The sequence below is a fragment of the Dromiciops gliroides genome, chromosome 1, assembly GCF_019393635.1.
Source record: "Dromiciops gliroides isolate mDroGli1 chromosome 1, mDroGli1.pri, whole genome shotgun sequence".
Taxonomy (NCBI): Eukaryota; Metazoa; Chordata; class Mammalia; order Microbiotheria; family Microbiotheriidae; genus Dromiciops; species Dromiciops gliroides.
The window spans coordinates 679,329,886-679,349,599 of record NC_057861.1 but is presented as its reverse complement, the minus strand read 5'-3'; the positions used below and the strand labels follow the sequence as shown (position 1 = coordinate 679,349,599).

General features: G+C 37.2%; 1 protein-coding gene across 5 annotated transcripts in view; it reads left to right on the top strand.

Annotated features, from left to right (window-relative positions):
* The window catches only part of NEK4 (NIMA related kinase 4), a 34,524-nt gene that overhangs the window by 10,050 nt on the left and 4,760 nt on the right, over positions 1-19,714 (top strand). For 3 of the 5 annotated variants that reach the window (XM_043976633.1, XM_043976630.1, XM_043976634.1), the window contains 7 exons: positions 1,063-1,131; positions 2,826-2,939; positions 6,913-7,065; positions 7,726-7,792; positions 8,493-8,611; positions 12,396-12,484; positions 18,692-18,897. In XM_043976633.1, coding sequence (XP_043832568.1) covers positions 1,063-1,131; positions 2,826-2,939; positions 6,913-7,065; positions 7,726-7,792; positions 8,493-8,611; positions 12,396-12,484; positions 18,692-18,897 — 817 coding nt within the window. The remainder of the gene's footprint in view (positions 1-1,062; positions 1,132-2,825; positions 2,940-6,912; positions 7,066-7,725; positions 7,793-8,492; positions 8,612-12,395; positions 12,485-18,691; positions 18,898-19,714) is intronic. The other 2 variants (XM_043976631.1, XM_043976632.1) reach the window with 2 other exon arrangements.

Genomic DNA, 19,714 nt, shown 5'->3' with positions numbered 1-19,714 from the left:
CCATATGCCATTTTATATAAAAGCCAAAACAAAGGATTTGAACTGATGAGGTGCTTAGTTATCTCTATCCTTTTCACTTCCACTAATGATAGTGAAGAGGGAGAAACTCAACAATTACTGAAATTTCCATCCTCCCTTCCTCTCTCTCTTCTTTGTTCCTATCATCCTTTCCTCCCTCTTTCCCTTGCAGTCCATTACTATCTAGGACTAAGCCAACTCCATTACTAGTTCTGAATTTTTAACATTATTTCTTCTTGGTCCTCAGTGCATTTCCACCACCATGTGGGCAAGTTTTGGTCAGCTTCTAGAGAAGATGTAGAGTCAAAAATAGATTGATTATGTTGTTTAATTAAGTTTTCTTAAGGTATCAGAGGATTAAGGCTTGGAAAGGTAAAGTAGAATAGTGAGGAAAAGATTTTTAAAAATTGGTACTGTGAGAATAAAATTGGATATTAGATCATAAATCTCCCCTACTTAACTTTTCCCTAATTTATCTCCCAGACTAGTAAATGGAAGAAGCTTCTGGTTTTCTAGATAGAGCCTTTATTGTATGGTAGTCACAAGGTGATGTTGATTAGAAGGATAGGAAAATAGAAATACAATACAAATCATCTTAAGTCTAGGCTTAGTCTATATTCCTTATAAAAACTCACCAAACTGAAAAGGCCACCTTTGGAGAGAGAGAGACCGTCTGTGCCGCGCCGTCAGGAGTCCCGCCAAGCAGGCAAAAAGGCCTACTCCCGTTCTCTCCACCCCGGAAGTCAAAAACCCGGCAGGCAGTCTGACATGCGCAGCAGGCGGACTGTTCATCTCCTCCCCAAAAGGGTGGTCCTTGAAAAACTGGCGTCTTTCAGTTATCCTAACCGACTGTTAAAAACTTTCATATTTTACCACAGTACCAAGGACTTTGAAGGCGAAGTGAAATATAGGACTAAAGTTATCATCCTTATTTCTTATTTGACTGTCAGATTACATTCACATTAGTTTTGAGAGGTACTTTTGTTACCAGTTTCAATCTGCTTATTATTTCTTCTGGGTTTTGTTTGTTCATGAAAATACAAGACCTTCTTGTTTCAGGATAGTTTGGACTCCACCGAAAAGCTCTTAGCTCCATTTATTCCTGTTGTCCTGGTAAGTCTTTAAACTTTCTAGTGAACGTATCTTACTTGGTCCAGCTGATAAATTGTGGATGTTTTCTCTCTTTAGAATTCGATCAGCTGACTTGATCTCATTTAATTCCTGGTGAAGCCATTTTATAGGTTTTATAAAAATCACCCAAGGTTTTCATCTTTTGTGAATATTCTTTGCCTGATATTGAATGCAGTGACAAAGGAGAAGAATAGAAGATATTTTTCCTGTAGTTTTATAGTTTGTTAGTTGCTAGTAGATATAAAACTATTGGTTAAATGGTATTCTTTTCTTAATATCTCAGCCTTAACTTGTGTTACTATTGAAGTATTTACTTTTCAAAAAAAAATTTGATCAAACTATCAGTGCCCCATAGTCTTAGTTATTAGAAAACACAAACATTGCAATAGTAAATTTGTTATAACTATTTTATTTTAATTTCTTATCTTTCAATTAAATATATTTTTTCATTTGTAATTTTAGGGAGATATTTTGTTTTCATATTACCTTCATTTCTGGATACACCTTCCCTCACCTTTTATCCAGTGAACCTTTACTTGTAACAAAAAAGAAAAAATGTATTTCAGAAAAATGAAGCCATTTCTCCATCAAGTCTGATAGTATATGTAGTTCCATATTCATAGCTCCCCACTCTGTAAAGAAGGGAGGGAAATGCATTTTCTTTTCCATTTTTTGTGGATAAGATACGCATTGCTTCTTTATGTAACTATCTAAATTTAATCCTCCATATATGGAGATTTTTACACCTCAAAGTTGTACCATGGAAATTATTGCAAGGAGGGTTTTTTTAATGTATTAAATTAAATTATTGGGGCAGCTAGGTGGCGCAGTGGGTAAAGCACCGGCCCTGGATTCAGGAGTACCCGAGTTCAAATCCGGCCTCAGACACTTGACACTTACTAGCTTTGTGACCCTGGGCAAGTCACTTAATCCCCATTGCCCCGCAAAAAAAAAAAAAATTAAACTATTGAAAAGTAGGTTATATATTTGCATCCAAATTACTCATTTTTATCAGGAGCTAAACTCTTAGTTTAAAAGAAACAAATGGTGTTTTGCTGAATCATATGTTTACAATGACTTTTTTCATTAAGAAGTTATAGAAAATTCTTAGCCCAAAGAGTTCAGTTAAGTTCAACAAATTCAATAGATGGTACTATGCTAAGTGCTAAGGATACTCCTCAAAGAGCAAGGATTTGATTAGGTGACAGAACATGTGCACCCACAGTGAGGGAAATTTAAGGAAAGAGAAAGAGAGCACTAATAGCTGAGGGTATCAGAGACACCTGAATTAAGCCTTGAAGAAACATCCAGATTCTCTGGTGTTGAAGTGAAGAGGGAGCGCATTCCTAGGAAGATCCTATGCAAATGCACAAAGGTGGGAGATGGATAGAATGTAGTATTCAGGGAACAGATAGTCCAGAGAAATCTGTTTTTTTTAATTGGGCAAAGAGAAACAAAGAATTCTGAATTGGAGTAGAGGTAACTGATATTGTTTTGATCATAGTCCAGGGTAGCTAGAGGGCATTTATTTTCAGAATGTCTGCATGTGTCAAGGGAAATTTGTTCTTCCTAAGGCCCAGGAGCACTTTTTGGATGGGACTAAGAAGATTTGGCCATTTGGAAGACTAAAGTCCCATTTCATTCCATGGATATGAGAATTTTTTTTTCATTTTTAGGATAGAGTCAACCCATACTTACAGCCCCATAGTTCTGTATCTGAGCCCTTCCATTCCCGGCAACGCAGGCAGAAAAGAAGGGAACGAATTGAACGAAGTAAAGAGAATGGACAGGTGGGCAGAAACTTCTTTGGGATAATTTATTTGTCATGTTTTTTTAAAAGTGAAATTTTAAAAACTACACTAAAGTTGTATACTCCATTGCTTCATTGTGGTGTGAAGGAAACTGAATGTTCAACAGAGAGGAAGTTCTGATAGGGTCTCCAAGCTGAACATTTCACATCTGGTCCTGGTGATGGACTGGGATTTGTCCATCTGAGGACCAGCTTAGTCTCTATAGGCTCATCACCATGGTGGCCTCAGAAGGATAAAGTTTTTGGTCATGGCAACTCATGTGTGTGTGTGTGTGTGTGTGTGTGTGTGTGTAATATTCTCCAATTATGTTTTAAAATTTTTTAAACATTAATTTTATTTGTTTTTGTTTTTGGGGGGGGGGGAGGCAATGAGGATTAAGTGACTTGCCAAGGGTCACACAGCTAGTAAGTGTCAAGAGTCTGAGACCAGATTTGAACTCAGGTCCTCTTGAATCTAGGGCCAGTGCTTCATCCACTGCACCACCTAACTGCCCCTAAACATTAATTTAAAAAATTTTGAGTTTCACGTTCTCCTTCCCACCCCTTTGAGAAGGTAAGCAATATGATATCATATCAATAATACATGTGAAGTTATGCAAAACATATTTTCATATCAGCCATGTTGCAAAAGAAAAAAACACGAAACCAAGGGGAAAAAAAGTGAAAAAAGCATGCTTCAATCTGCACTCAGAGTTCATCAGTTCTTCCTCTGGAGCTGTATATATCAAAGCTTCTTAACCTGTGGGTCATAACCCCATTTGGGGTCATGTAACTGAATGTGGGAGTTGTGAAAAATTTGGCAACAGTAAAAGGTTATGTATACCTATTTTATATACCTATATAACTGGTGTGACAAAAAAGTTTCTTGGCTGAAAATGGTAATGAGTGTCTGGAGAGCAGTTTGGAACTATACCCAAAGGGCTATAAAGCTTTGCATACCTTTGACCCAGCAATACCAGCATTAGGACTTTTTCCCAAAGAGATCATAAAAAAGGGAAAAGGACCCACATGTACAAAAATATTTATAGCTGCTCTTTTTGTGGTGGCAAGGAATTGGAAATTGAGGGGATGCTCATCAATTGAGGAATGACTGAACAAATTGTGGTATATGAATGTAATGGAATACTACTGTGCTGTAAGAAATGATGAGCATGGGGCAGCTAGGTGGTGCAGTGGATGGAGCACTGGCCCTGGATTGAGGAGGACCTGAGTTCAAATCCGGCCTCAGACATTTGATACTTAACTAGCTGTGTGACCCTGGGCAAGTCACTTAACCCCAATTGCCTCAAAAGAAAGAAAGGAAGGAAGAAAGAGAGAGAGAGAGAGAAATGATGAGCAGGCGGATTTCAGAGAAACCTGGAAGGACTTGCATCAAATGATGATGAATGAGATGAGCAGAACCAGGAGAACATTGTACCCAGTATCAACAACATTATGTGTTGATCAGCTGTGATAGACTTGATTCTTCTCAGCAATACATTGGTCCAAGATAGTTCCAAAGGACTCATGATGGATAATGCTCTCCAAATCCAGAAAAAAAAAGAACTGTTGAATCTGGATGCAGATCGAACCATACTATTTCTATTATTTTTGTTGTTGTTTTTCTTTTTTGAGGTTTTTCCTTTTTGCTCTGATTCTTCTCTCATTACATGACTAATGCAGAACTATGTTTAATGTGATTGTACATATATAACCTATATCAGATTACTTGCTGTCTTGGGGAGGGGGGAAGGGAGGGGAGGGAGGGAGAAAAATCTGAAACAAGAAATCTTATAAAAACAAATGTTGAAATTTATCTCTACATGTAACTGGAAAATAATAAAATATTTATATGGGGGGGAAAAAAGAAAGACAAGGGTAATGAATGGAAAAAGTTTAAGAAACCCTGGTAAAGATAGCATTTTTTTTTTATCATAGAGCCTTTGGAATTGTCTTGGATCATTGTTTTGATTAGAGTAACTAAGTCTTTCACAGTTGAACATTGTTATAATATTGCTGCTACTTTGTACAATGTTCTCCTGGTTCTGTGCAACAGTTCATATAAGTCTTCCCAGGTTTTTCTGAAACCATCCTGCTCGTCATTTCTTACAGCTCACTAGTATTCCATCTCAGTGATAGACCACATTCAGCTATTCCCCAATTGATGGGCATCCCCTTAGATTCTAATTCTTTGCCACCACAAAAATGCTATAAATATTTTTGTACACATAAGTCCTTTTCCCTTTTTTTAGATCTCTTTGGAATACAGACCTAGTAGTGGTGTTTCTAGTTCAAAAAAAGAGTATAGGGGGCAGTTAGGTAGTCCAGTGGATAAAGTGCCAGCCTTGGATTCAGGAGGACCTGAGTTCAAATCCGGCCTCAGACATTTGACACTTACTAGCTGTGTGACCCTGGGCAAGTCACTTAACCCTCATTGCCCTGAAAAAGAAAAAAGGGGGGAAAAAGAGTATAAGCCAGTTTTATAGCCCTTTGGGCACAGTTCCAAATTGTTCTCCAGAATGGTCAGACCAGTTTACAACTCCACCAACAGTTCATCAGTGTCTCTGTTTTTCTACAACTCCCCTAAGCATTTGTCATTTTTTTTCTTTCAGTTGAATAGGTATGAGATGGTACCTCAGAGTTGTTTTAATTTGTATTTCTATAGTCAATAGTGATTTAGAACATTATTTTCACGTGACTTTTGATAGCTTTGATTTTTTTCTTCTGAACACTGCTTGTTCATACTTTTGCCATTTATCAATTGAGAAATGGTTCTTATTTTTATAAACCTGGCTCAGTTCCCTATATATTTGAAAAATGATGCCTTTATCAAAGAAACTTACTGTAAAAATTTTTGCTTGCTTTCTGATTTCCTGATTTTGGCTACATTGGTTTTGTTTGTGCAAAACCTTTTTAATTTCATTTAATCAAAATTATATATTTTACTTCCCACAAGCCTCTCTATGTCTTGTTGGGTCATAAACTCTTCCCTTATCCATAGATCTAACAGGTACATTTTTCCATGCTCCCCAACTTTACTTATGATATCATCTTTTATGTTGAAATTATCTCCCCATTTTGACCTTACCTTGGTATATGCTGTGAGATATTATTATATGCCAAGTTTTTGCTAAACTATTCTCCAGTTTTCCCAGCAGTTTTTGTCAAATAGTAAGTTCTTTTCCCCAAAGCTTGGATCTTTGGGTTTATCAACACTGGATTACTATGGTCATTGACTCTTGTGAATTGTGTACCTAATCTATCCCACTGATCCACCACTCTATTTCTTAGCCAGTTATTAGGGTATTTTCATGATTACCATTTTATAATATAGTTTGAAACGTGGTACTTCTGGGGTCATGGCAACTCTTTGAAGACCATCTACTAGGATAAAAAGAGGTTGTGATTTGAATCAGAGGAAGCAGCACGTACAGTGATAAAATCACAAATTCTTGAAGTAAGAAACTTGTCTTGGCTTTGGGTAAGTTGTTTCAAATTTAGCTAAATTAATAGTTGCCCATAAGATATAAAGACTATCAACAGAAGAGCAGGAAATGTTGGGGAAAAAAATGACATGCTGAAATTAGTTTTAAAAAATGAACCTACATGTAGTAGGGGAAATGCTTCATTTTGGGAGAAGATGGAAAGATTGTTTTGGGTGTGTAAGGAAACAAGCCAGGATGACTAAACATGCAGTTCTCTTTGGTGAGGTGTCAATAATTAAGTTTCTCCTTCACCCGACACTCATAAATGGAGATCGCTGACTTCTTGAAGGAGTTTCCTCTAGTATTTTTCCTTCTGGGCTTCTTAGAGAGTGGCTAATATTGGTTGGATTATTTTTTGTAAAAATAAAATATTTGAAGCTTTTTAAATCAAGATTCTGAAAACAAGTTTTGGGGGATTATAGTGGGAAGTCAGATATGGGGAAAGATACATATGAAACTGAACTTGTCTTATACTTTGCTTTTTTGAAGCTCCAGGAAGTTCCTCCTAGGCCTTTGCCTTCTCCTCCCATTGATAGTAAAGTAGTTGAGAAGATGACACATAGGGGTGCTGATAAACATAGCACAGAAGAAGTAATGGTGTCTGTGGACAGTTCAAGAAGCAGTGAGATAACATCCTCAAAGGTTTGCAGGATTTTTTTGAAATTTACTTAGCCTTCGTAATCCTTTTTGATGTAAGAATCTGGGTAAATTGTGGAGTCCAGGACAGCATAGGGTAGTGGAAGCCACACTAGACTTCAAGGCAAAAGACTTTGATTGAAATCGCACTTTTACACCAAATAGTTGTGCGACCCTAAGCAAGTCACACAATCCTGAGTTTCTTCAGCTACAAATGAGGATAATTACACCATACTTATTCATAGGATTTGCAGGAAAAGCAGTTTATAAACCATAACTGGCTGTGGGAAAACATACTAATATTCTACTAGCCCTGGTTTGCAGAATAGTTAGCTGAAAGATGGCAAGGGATATCAATTCCATAATGAGAACGTGGGCAAATTATAGCATGGGGGCCTCTGGGCTTACTTAATTGAGCAGGCAAGCAGTCTTCCTGTGTCAAGTCCCCTGCTACTTCCAGTATAAAAATTTGAAATTAAGGAAGATTAGGTAGATTTTTTTAATGCACTGAAAACTATTCATATGCAAATGTACTAAGTGTGTGTGCCTAGCTGAAGTAGCTTAGACATTGAAAGAGGCTGGTTTCAAAGTGCCCCTCGAAGGGCAGTGTAGAACATTTTCATGTAGTAATTGATGGAGTAACTCTTCACTCTCATTCCTTAAAAGGATCGACCTTTGTCTGCCAGAGAAAGGAGAAGACTAAAGCGGTCACAGGAAGATATGTTTCCCACTGGTGAGATCTTTTTCCCATCCCTTAGCCTTAGGGTGGGGCTGGGGGTTGTTGATTTAATTATTTTTCTGTGTGAAGGTATGAAGAAAGGAAATCATACTTGATAAGATATAGGAACTTTAAAGATCCAGTTTAGGATTTTGACTAGTATGAATTAATGTAGAGAGTCTTAACCCCATACCTGTTTTTGGTTTGGAAAAATGTAGTACCCTAAGTATGCATAACTAACAAGAGAACGCAGATTTTTTTTCAAATAAATTTTTATTGTGTTTGTCTAGGTTCAAAGGAGAATTAAGACCATTGGGAAGAGTAGTCCATAGCTAGGGATTATTAAGAAAAATGAATGAGCAAGATGTTTAAACCTACAACATTTGTGTACTTCTTTATAGAGTGCAACACAACTCTTGAGATGAGTAGTATAAATATTCTCATTTACAAATAAGAAAACCAAGACTCACTTCATTGCTTTACCCATAACCAAATGGTTAGTGTCATACAAGATACTCAATTCTAAGTCTTCTATACTTCTCTGGGCCTCAGTTGCCTCATCTGTAAAATGAAGCACTTGTGCTAGATGGCTTCTGAGGTACCTGTCAGCTCCATATCTATGATTCTGTGAGTCCAAGGCCAGTACTTTACTAGCTCCTTCCTACTCTACCTAACTGTTGTTCCTAGTTTTAAGCCAACTGGCGGCCTTTGATAGTTTTTTCAGGTCCTTCAATAAGAAGAGGTTCTCTGGATTCAGGAGAAGGAATGAAGCTGCACATAGAAGATGAACACATTATTGCTCATCAGTTATCTTCAGATGTGGATGCCTGTCAGGTAAATTACCAGCCGCATTCCTTAATTTGGAAATATTTAAATTCATTTTTACAGCAGAACCTCATTAATGAGAATTCCATTTAGTTAGAGGAGACCAGGAAAAAGTTTGCTTTTGCCTTGTCTATAAAGAGAGTTTCTTAAATAACAGTTGGAGGTCCTCTCCTTTTTTACTCCAGTCTCTGATAAAGAAGAGGTGATCCTTCTTGCCAGGGCCAAACATCGATCTCATCCTTTCTTGTCTTCCCCTAAAGATTGCCCCCACAATCACCTGTTTTTCAAATCTTCAGTCTCTTCCTATCTGGTTCATTCCCAGCTGCCTACAAACATATTTGGGTCTCCCCCATCCTTAAAAAAACAAAACAAAACTGATAAGACTGTACCATCCCTTTAAGCTATCATCTTATATCTTCTTCTTAATCAAACTTCTGAAAAAGCTGTCTATGCTTGTTGCCATTTTCTCATTTCTCAGCCACTTCCTGTCCGGTTTCTGACCTCTGAATTGCCAAATATGATCGCTTTTTCTCGATCCCTGTCTTTCTTGATGACCGCTCTGCAGCATTTGTCCCTACTGACCATATGTCCTGGGTATACTCTTCTTTCTGGGTTTTCATAACACTGTTCTCTCTCCTCTTTCTCCTCCTCCTATCTGACCACTCTTGAGTCTCCTTTGCTGGATCATCAGCCATGTTAGGCCCCATAACTTTAGGTGTTCCCCAGAGCACTTCCCCGGACCCCTTCCTCTCTCTTCATTCTCATTTGGTGACCTCTTCAGATCCTTATCATCCTTATGCAAATGATCCCCAAATCCAGCCCCACTCTCTCTCCTCTCTACTCTGATATCACCAACTGTCTTTTGCCTATTTTGAAACCAGATGTCTTATGGAGATCTCAAAATCAACATATCCAAAGTTGAACTCACTGGCTTTCTCCTCAAAATGTATCCCTCTATCTCCAAATCCAAGAAAAAAAAAGAAAGAAAGAACTGTGGAGTATAGATGCTGATTGAATCATATTATTTCTTTTGTTTTGGGTGCTGTTGTTTTTTTTTTCTATTTTGAAGTATTGCATCACTGCTCTGATTTTTTCTCTTGTAACAGGATTAATGCAGAAATAGGATTAATGTTATTATGGATATATATATATATATGTGTGTATATATCTATATGTATATGTATATGTATAGAGATATATAGATATAACCTATATCAGATTACCTGCTGTCTAGGGGAGGGGGGAGGGAGGGAGAAAAATCTGAAATTGTAAAGCTTGTATAAACAAAAGTTGAGAACTATCTTTACATGTAATGGAAAAAAAAATACCTTATACATTAAAAAAAAAAAAGAAAAAAAATGTATCCCTCTTCCACAGTTCTTTATCTCTGTTGAGGTTAATATCCTTCCAGTCATCCAGGTTTATGACGCCTCACTTTTACCCCACATATCACCTCAGTTACCAGGTCTTATCATTTCTACCTCTTGACATCTCTCATACCTCTCCCCTTCTTTCTACTCTGGCCACTATCCTAGTTCTGTCTCTTTTCACTTCTTCCCTCACCCATGGCACAGTCCCCTGAATGGTCTCCCTGCTACACTGCTCTTCTCTCTCCAGTTCACCCTCCACACAGCTGCTAGTGTTTTCCTCAAGCACAGGTCTGGCCTTATCACTCCCCTTTATCTAATTTATCCCTATTGCCATTGGGCTCAAATAGAAACTCCTGTTTGGCATTTCAACCTTTTATAATGTGGCTCCAACTTACCTTCCTAGTCATATTATGTATACATTCTTCACACATTCTGTGATCCAAGAAGACTTGATCTTTATGCTTTTTGTTACATATGACACTCTTGCCTTTGGACTTGCTTGCCCCCCTTCTTGATATCAATCCTCTTTTTCTCACTTGGGGAGCTTAGGATACTTTGCTTCCTTTAAACCTCAGATACCAAGTGATACATGAAGTGTTTCTTGATCCTTCTCCTCCCTGCCTTCTAGTGCCTTCCCCTTTGCCCCTAGTCACCTTGTATCTATTCTATATCATTACAATCCTGGGCTTCTGGTCATTCATTTTACTTTATAAACCTGTATGGTAGGGGTGCCATGTACGTCAGAGGCTGTGCGGGCAAATGCCCAGAAAGTTGACCTTAGAGCCAAAAAAGCTAGGTCAGAATCATGCTGGTAGGTGGTTCTGGCTGTTCTCAGCTGCCCTTTCATTTCTTTTTTTCTTTGCGGGGCAATTGGGATTAAGTGACTTGCCCAGGGTCACACAGCTAGTGTCAAGTGTCTGAGACTGGATTTGAACTCAGTTCGTCTTGAATCCAGGGCCAGTACTTTATCTACTGCACCACCTATCTGCCCCCTAAAGTTTCATTTCTTTAAAAAAAATTGTTATTCAGATGTTCACTAATTCAGGCTGCCCTAATTAGTTCAAATTGCAGGCTTGAATGCACTTAACACATTCAGTCTTCCCCATCAGGCTTCTTTCTGAGCTACTTATCAGATGTTCTTGCATCATAAAAATCAAGTTATAACCACCATTTCTCAGATAGAATTGGATGGTTAGTCTCATAAGCCAAGATCCATGTTGCTTAGTCCTGGTCAAACTGAAAGATTGGAACACTAGATAGAGTTGTGTGAAAAGAATACTTCTCTTTTGGGTTGGTTTTTCCCTGAGGCCCTACAGTGTGTTGTTCTTCAGGCTTCACTTGTGATCTGGGTGAGAAGGGCTTTAACCCAGTGAAGAAACTTTGGCTTACAGAGTAATTTCTATCTTCCTCAACAAATATGTATTAAGCAGTAGTCTTGCTTATAGATTACTATCCTAGAGGCTGAGGAAGTTACAGAGGTTAGTTAAAACATGGTCATTATCATTATGAAACTTAAAGTCTAGGGGAATAAGACACAAATACAAATGACTGTAATATGTAGTATTACCTAACTCCCTTAAAGTGGTGCAACAGAACAAAATGTTATATGAAATCCAAGGAAATAAGGAAAGTTTCATCTTAGTTGTCCTGTGAGTTAGACTTTACAAGATGGGTAGGGGGAAAAAAGATGGGTAGGAATTCCTGGCATGGGAAATAGCATGAGCAGGGGCATAGAGGAAGGAAAATGCAGGTTATATACAATAGAAGTCATTGAGTTAGGCTATAATCTAGAGTATTTGGAGGGAGCACAAATATTATTAGGCTAGAAGATTGGGGAAGGCTTTGAATTTCAGGCTAAGGAGTTTGAACTTTGCTTATTAGGTAATGGGGAGCCATTGCAGATTTTTTTCATATGACTAGATCTATAAATAAAGATTAGTTGGAAAACAGTGTCAAGAATGGTTTGGAAGGTTGGAAGGGGGTGCGGTTAGGTGGTGTGGTGGATAAAGCACCAGCCCTGGATTCAGGAGTACCTGAGCAAAAAAAAAAAAAAAAAGAATGGTTTGGAAGGAGGAGTAGACACAAGACATCCTGACAGGAAGCAAATATAATTGTCCAGGTGAGTGCTACTGCTGAAGATCTATATATATGGTGGCAGTGGAAATAAAGTAGGAGATGGATGTAAGAGAGATTGCATAGGTAAAAATGACAGGACCTCATAACTGATTGGATATGAAAGGTGAGGGAGAGAAGAGTCAAATGTAACACAAAGGTTTCAAACATGGGAGTCTACACGAATTGTGATATTACTAATAGAAATAATAAATTAGGTCAGAGGAGCTAAATTGCCGCTTTAGTTTAAGACTGTTTCATATAATTGCATTTTGGGTGGGTAATTACTAAGAATTTTGTTTTGCCAATAGGAAAAGAAATTAGTTCGTTGTCTGTCTGAGGATGAGTTAAGTTCTTCTACAAGTTCAACTGATAAGTCAGATGGAGATTCCAAGGAAGGGTAGGTATTTTTTTTAGCCTCCATAGATTAATCCAAATATGTCAATGCAAGGCTGTGTTTTTTTTCTAATTGTGTTCTATCTTAATTGTGCATACTAGTGAATGCATGTGATTTTTGTGTACTTTTACTCATGCAGAAGACCTCTTGGTTCTTTTTCCTGCTATACTGTAGAAGTCAATTTAGTTCAATTTTGTACTAGCTTGTTAGGCAGCTTTTTTTAGATATATGCTAATGATGCTTTTTGCTTTTATATCCTATACCTTTTCGAATACCTCCTTCCATACTCTCCAGTGAGGGAGATTTCCCTTGTAACAAAGATTTTTTTAAAAACAATTCAGCAAAAACAGCTAGTACACAAATCATGTAATAGTTTATACAACATTCTATATCCATTCTCGCCCTCTACCATTCACTTTTTTTACTAAAAGGAAAAAGGTGCACTTTCTCATTTCTTTCCTGGGACCAACCTTGGTCATTTTGATTCTATAACTTTCAAGCTTCTGATTTTTTACTTGAATATTGATGGGGGGAAAAAATCTATGACTATGATAAATATAAAATTAAAAGCAAGCATTACATTGGAAATGGTAATCATAGGACTACGACAGGTCATTTGTTTATTCCCTGCCTTCAGATAATTGCACTTAAATTATTCTACTCATATGCCTCTGTCTGCACCATATACCTTCAGCTTAATGTTCCAGTTTCATAATCCAAAGAGACTTGGATGAGGGAAGCAATGGCTAGTTCTTCACAGGCTGGATGTCCTGGAGTTGGTCCAGTGGGAGTGGAATGTATAAAAGAGAAAGAGGCCCCCACACCTGGACTCCAGTTGAAGAGACAGATTTTAAAAGAACTGAGACACTAGTAGGTTTGCCATATCTCCAATCCATTGGATAAAAGGTAAAAATTGACCTAATGTCTAGCTTGGAAAGATGGCCCCAGAAAAATCTGAGGAGAAAAAGGGTTAACAGTGTGAAGGGAGGGGATTTATATACATTATTTAATAAGTAAGCACAAGACAGGTTCCCATGAATCCATATAGGGCCATATTTACTGATAAAACCTCTGTAAGGTTTCCTTTACTCTCTTGTATGTTTCCCTGTAGTGTTTAGTACTAGTAAATCTCATGTGTATATAAAGATACACCACCCTAAACCCAAAGTCCCACTTCACTAAAGAAACTGGGAAAAACCATAAAGAAAGCAGACTAATAAGTAAAGATTTTTTAAATTCTCTTTGAAAAGCTGGTCATCAGGGGCAGCTAGGTGGTGCAGTGGATAGAGCACCAGCCCTGGATTCAGGAGAACCTGAGTTCAAATCTGGCCTCAGACACTTGACACTTATTAGCTGTGTGACCCTGGGCAAGTCACTTAACCCTCATTGCCCTGCCCCACCCTCCCCACCCCCAAAAAATCTGGTCATCCTATTCTCAAATTAATTCTGACTTGAAAATAAAGCATGACTGTTCTGGGGCACATAGCCAACAAAGTAGAGGATTAGACATTTCTTCTGATCCTCATAACGTCTCAAAATTCTCCAATATAGGGATTATGTGCAAGAGATAAAATAACTTAACTGTCTTCATAGTCTGGGAAACAAAGAACCTTAGGAGGGTTAACAATTCAGTGAGCTAACAAGTAGGGAAGAATAATCCTTGACCTCCAACTTGTTCACTCAACACTCATAATACCCTTTTCATGGGGCTGCATGGATCACTCATGGACCTGCAGTGAAGCTCCATTCTGCCTTTACCCTACACTTCTCAGTGGCAGAGAATCAAAAGGAAGAAGCTTACATGGGCTGGGAAAGTAGCTCAGCTGCACTTCGTATTGTAGCAGTGCTCAGCCTGAGGACTGAGGAACAAAGGGAAATGGGGCAAGACAGATGTATGACTATGAGGCACTCCACTAAGCCCAAGGAAAAAGAGCTCAGTGTCCATCTGAAGCCAGTTCTGTCACCCCCAGAAGTGACTTGGGGCAGAGACTGAGGCCTGTGAAATGTGAATTGCCCAGCATGGAAAGAGTCTGAGATGGCATGGGGATCCAGCCCATTGAGAAATCAGCATCGAAGGGGAAGGAGTCAGAAAAGGAGCAGCAGTAAGCGAATGTAAGGGGAATTACTAAAGATCTTGGAAGGAAGACTACTAAAAGACTTTGAACAAAAACAGATAAAGCAACAGTGAAGAATTAATAACAAAAGTCAATATGGCTTCAACAACTGCTAAGAAAGTCCCAAACATCTGTGAATAAATATTGTAACACAAAGGAAAATGATTCAACACCTGTGGAGAAATAAGAGTTATAAAAACAAAATTTATTTTCTGTTTTCACAATTCTCTGTGCACAGCAGAAATAGTTGGCAGAAGCTAAAAACTTGGATCCATGGTGGTGTCTTTTTTTTTTTATGTCTGAGGTAAGATTTATTTTTTTAAAGGTAAATAGTAAACATTTTTATTTATAGTTTTGCGTTCCAAATTTTTATTCCTCCTTTCCTCCCTCCCCTACCCCCTCCCTGAGGTGGCAAGCAATCAGATGAGATGTGCATTTTGTATAAGAAAACTTGAATAAAAGAAAAAAATGAAAGTGGAAAATAGCATGCTTCAGTCTGTGTTCATTCAACATCAGTTCTTTCTTTGGAGGTGGATAGTATGCTTCATCATTAGTCCTTTGGGATTGTCTTGGATCATTGTATTGCTGAGAGTAGTCAAGTCATTCGCAGTTCTTCATCAAACAATATTGTTGTCACTATGGACAATGTTCTCTTGGTTCTGCTTACTTCACCATACATCAGTTCATACAAGTCTTTCCAGGCCTTTCTGAAATCATCCTGTTTGTCATTTCTTATCGCACAATAATATTCCATCACCATCATATACTACAGCTTATTTAGCTATTCCCCAATTGATGGACTTTCCTTTGATTTCCAATTCTTAGCTACCACAAAAAGAGGTGCTATAAATATTTTTGTATAAATAGGTCTTTTTCTCTTTTGGGGGATGTCTTTGGGATATAAACCTAGCAGTTGCATTGCTGGATCAAAGGATATGTACAGTTCTATAGCCCTTTGGGCATAGTTCCAAATTACTCTCTAGAATAGTTGGATCCCCAGAGAAACGAAAGAGATAATAAATGATTGGGAATGCATGTATACAGAAGTAAAGGACCGTCTGAAAGAAGAGAAGCAAAAAGCAATAACATTAAAAGAAAATGTGATTATGCGAACAGAACATTTCTGAGACACTATGCACAGAAACAACTTGAGGATTCTAGGTCTCAGAGAAGAATATGACAAATAAAATCCTGAACATGATAATGCAAGAAGTATTACAAAAAATTACCCAGAACTTCTGAATATGGAAAACAAAGTGACAATCAGAAGAATCCAGAGGTTGTCTCCAAGAAAAAAAAACAACCTGAGCTGTAAACTACAAGATATATAGGTTTAAATTTAATAATTCCAATGATAAATAACAAATTCTGCAAGCAGCTTCAAATATAAAGGAAAAGAAATTCGATTGATACACAATTATTCTATACCCACAAGAAATAGAAAAAGGAGATGTATTCAAAGGAGCTCAAGTTGCAACTCAAGGAAAAGTACCCTTCAAATCTGAGCCAAAACATTAATGGGAAAAAAATGGACTTCAACAAAAAAGAAGCATTCAAAACATTTCTAGAAAGAAAACCAGGTTCCTTTTTTTGAGATAAATATGGTCCTCAACCTAAACCAGTGAAGGATAAACAAAAAAGAACTATATAAATAAGATCATTAATGAATATTGATGCCAAAATTTTAAATAAAAACAGATTATAGTAGTTCATCAAAGAAATTATTCAACATAGGTTGAATTTATAACAGAAATGCAAGAATGGTTCAACATTAGGAAAATAATTAAACGGTTATTTTGAAAACAAAAATATCCAAAGCAGTATGATTACCTCAAAAAATATCATTAAAAGCATCTAAGGGGCAGCTAGGTGGCGCAGTGGATAGAGCACTGGCCCTGGATTCAGGAGCACCTGAGTTCAAATCCAGCCTCAGACACTTAACACTTACTAGCTGTATTGACCCTCATTGCCCCACAAAAAACAAAAACAAAACCAAAATAGTATCTAAAACCAAAAGCTAGAGTCATATATGATGAGAATACACTAGAATCTTTCCCAAGAACAGTGGGAGTAAAACAAGGATGCCCACTTTCCACACTATTATTTGATATAGTTCAGGAAATTATAGCAATGACAGAAGAGAAAGAAATTAAAGGCATTAAGTCAGGTAAAGAGGAAATAAAATTATACCTTTTGCTGATATGATAGAAAATTTTAGGGAATTGGCAAAGATTCCAATTGAGACAACAGCTTTAGCAAAGTTGTAGGCTACAAAACAAGCCCTTAAAAATCAATAGCATTTCTATATATAATAGCATAATCCAAGAGGCAGTAATAGAGAAATTCTATTCCAAATAAATACAAGATGCATAAAATATTGGGATCAATTACTAAAACACACACAAAATTTTTTATAGATTTGAGTACAGAGTGCTTCTTAAATAAAGAATTTAAATAAGGCGTATGAACATTCAGTGCCCATTGCTAAGATGTGCCAATATAATAAAAATGATGCATTTATTTATTTAAAGTTTTGAGTACCAGATTCTATCCCTCTCTCATTCCCTCCCTCCCTACCCTCCCCCTCCTTGAGGGAGCAAGCAAACAGATATCTTATACATGTGCAATTATTAGTCTAATAAAAATGATAATATCAAAGTTAATCTATAGTTTGAATGCTTATATCAATCAAATTATCAAAGGGATACTGTGGTTCAGCCTGACTTTGGGGGAGTTCCAGGGTTGCATATTTGACACCTCCAGGCTAAAGATCAATGGAACAGATTAGGCAAAGGAGAATCAAAAACAATGGAACTCAATAACCCAATGCTTGATAAAGTAGAAAACAAATTATTTAGGAAAGAACTGCCTATTTGGTTAAAAAACTGATGGGAAAACAAAAACAGTCTCACAGAGATTAGGCTTGGGCCAATACCATCTACCATATTCCACAATACATTCTAAATGGACCTTAATAATAATATTAATATTCTAAATGTGACCTTAATATTAAAGATAATAATATTTAAAAATTAGAAGAGAAGCAGATCATGTAACTCTCATGGCTTTGGGTAAGGGATGTATTCTTAACCAAACAAGGGAGAGAGGCAACCATAAAAGATGAACTAGATAAATTTGATTAATCTGAAACTGAAAAGCTTATGCCAAACAAAATTAGAATAAGAAAGGAAACAGTAAATGGGGGGGCGGGGAGAAACTTTGTATCAAATTTCTCTGATAAAGAGAAATCTTAAGTTATCCACAATATATAAACAATTAACATGTATAAATATATTATAAAGACCTATAGTCATTCTTCAATAGATAAGTAGGCAAAGGATATGAACAAACAATTCCCCTCCAAAATTGCAAATTACTAACAATATGAAAAAATGATCCAAATCACTAATAATAAGAAAAATGTTCATTAAAACAACCCTGAGATTTTACCCCCCCCCCCAAAAAAATTGGCAAAGATGGCAAAAGGTGGGAATAGTAAATATTGGAGGCGATGTGGGAAAATGTGCACACTCTACATTGCTGTTGGAGCTTTGAATTAGAACAACCATTTTGGAAAGCAGTTTGTAATTATGCAAATAAAGTGGCTAAAATGTCCCTGTTATTTGATCCAGAGATTCCATTACTAGGCTTATGTTACCAAGGAGACCATTAATAAGAAAAAATTTCCCTATACACCAAAATATTAATAACAGCACTTCTTGTGATAGCAAAGAATTGGGGGGATAGTATTTGGGGCATAGCTAAACAAACTGTGGTACATAAATGTAATGGAATATTACAGTGCTATAGAAAATATGTGATGAATACACAGAAGCATGGAAAGATCTATGTGAACTGATGCAGAGTGAAGTAAGCAGAACCAAGAAAGCATTGTACATGATAATTACAATAATGTAAATGAAAAGAACCAGGAGGGAGAGGGAGAGGCAGATTGGGGGAAACTATGGTGATATAGGAAAAAAACCCCAAAGACATCATTAAAAATCTTGTTAAAGCAAAAAAGGTAAACATGAGAATATTATATTTTTATGAAAATTCCCAAGACCAAACTAATTATAAATGCAATCTTTTTCAGGAAAGGCCATACAAATGAAATGAATGATTTGGTGCAGCTGATGACCCAGACACTAAAAATGGACTCTAAAGAAAATTGTGAGAATCTTCCAATACTTCTTCCTATGTCAGAGTTTAGACTCCATCGAAAATACAGAGATACCCTAATTCTTCATGGGAAAGTTGAAGAGGATTCAGAGGAATTTAAGCTTAAAGAACTTTCTCCAGGTCTGTGACTTGTTACTTTTGAAGCAAAGTGGCAAATATCTCTTTATTGGAGGTAGAATACTTGAAAGCCAAAGTAATTTAATAGTAGTTTGCACATTTGATGTCACCATTCACAGATGAAATTTTAATCTAGTTGTTTGAGTAAAGGGGTACCATTGATATCATGCTTTATGCAGGTGTTTCCCTGAAAAGTTAGACTTTTGTAAATGATATCCAATTTTTGATATATTAGAAGAGCTTGCTATTTAAAGAAACCTGTGGTGAACCCATCAGAACTTATCTTTCCCCCAAAACCCTCCTCACTTCCTAGCTTCCTTCTTACTGTTAAGGGCACCACCATCCTCCAGTTATCCAGGCTCACAACCTAGCTATCACCCTTGGGTACCCTCTCACACAAAAATCTATTAACACATCTCATATACTTTGCCTTCTGTCCACTCAAACAGCATCCACCTGGCATCACTTCATGCCTAGATGATTGCAATAGCTTGTTGACTGATCACCTTCCCTTCATTTTCTCCCCACTTCAGTTTCTCCTCTCATCCACCAAATTGATTTTCCTAAAGTGAAGATCTATTTTTGTCTCTTCCTCTCTCACACTCACACCCGTTTATGTGTATTTGTATGTGTGTGTAATACATACATAAACACATACACACACATATCCATAGAGCCTTCGCCACCATGTTCCTGCTTTTTCAGTCTTCTTACACCTTACCTCTATCTACATACTTTGTGGCCTTCTTGCTTTGTCATCTTGACATGTCACTCCATCTCCCTTTTTCATCTAGCCCATTCTACTGGCTGTCCTCCATAC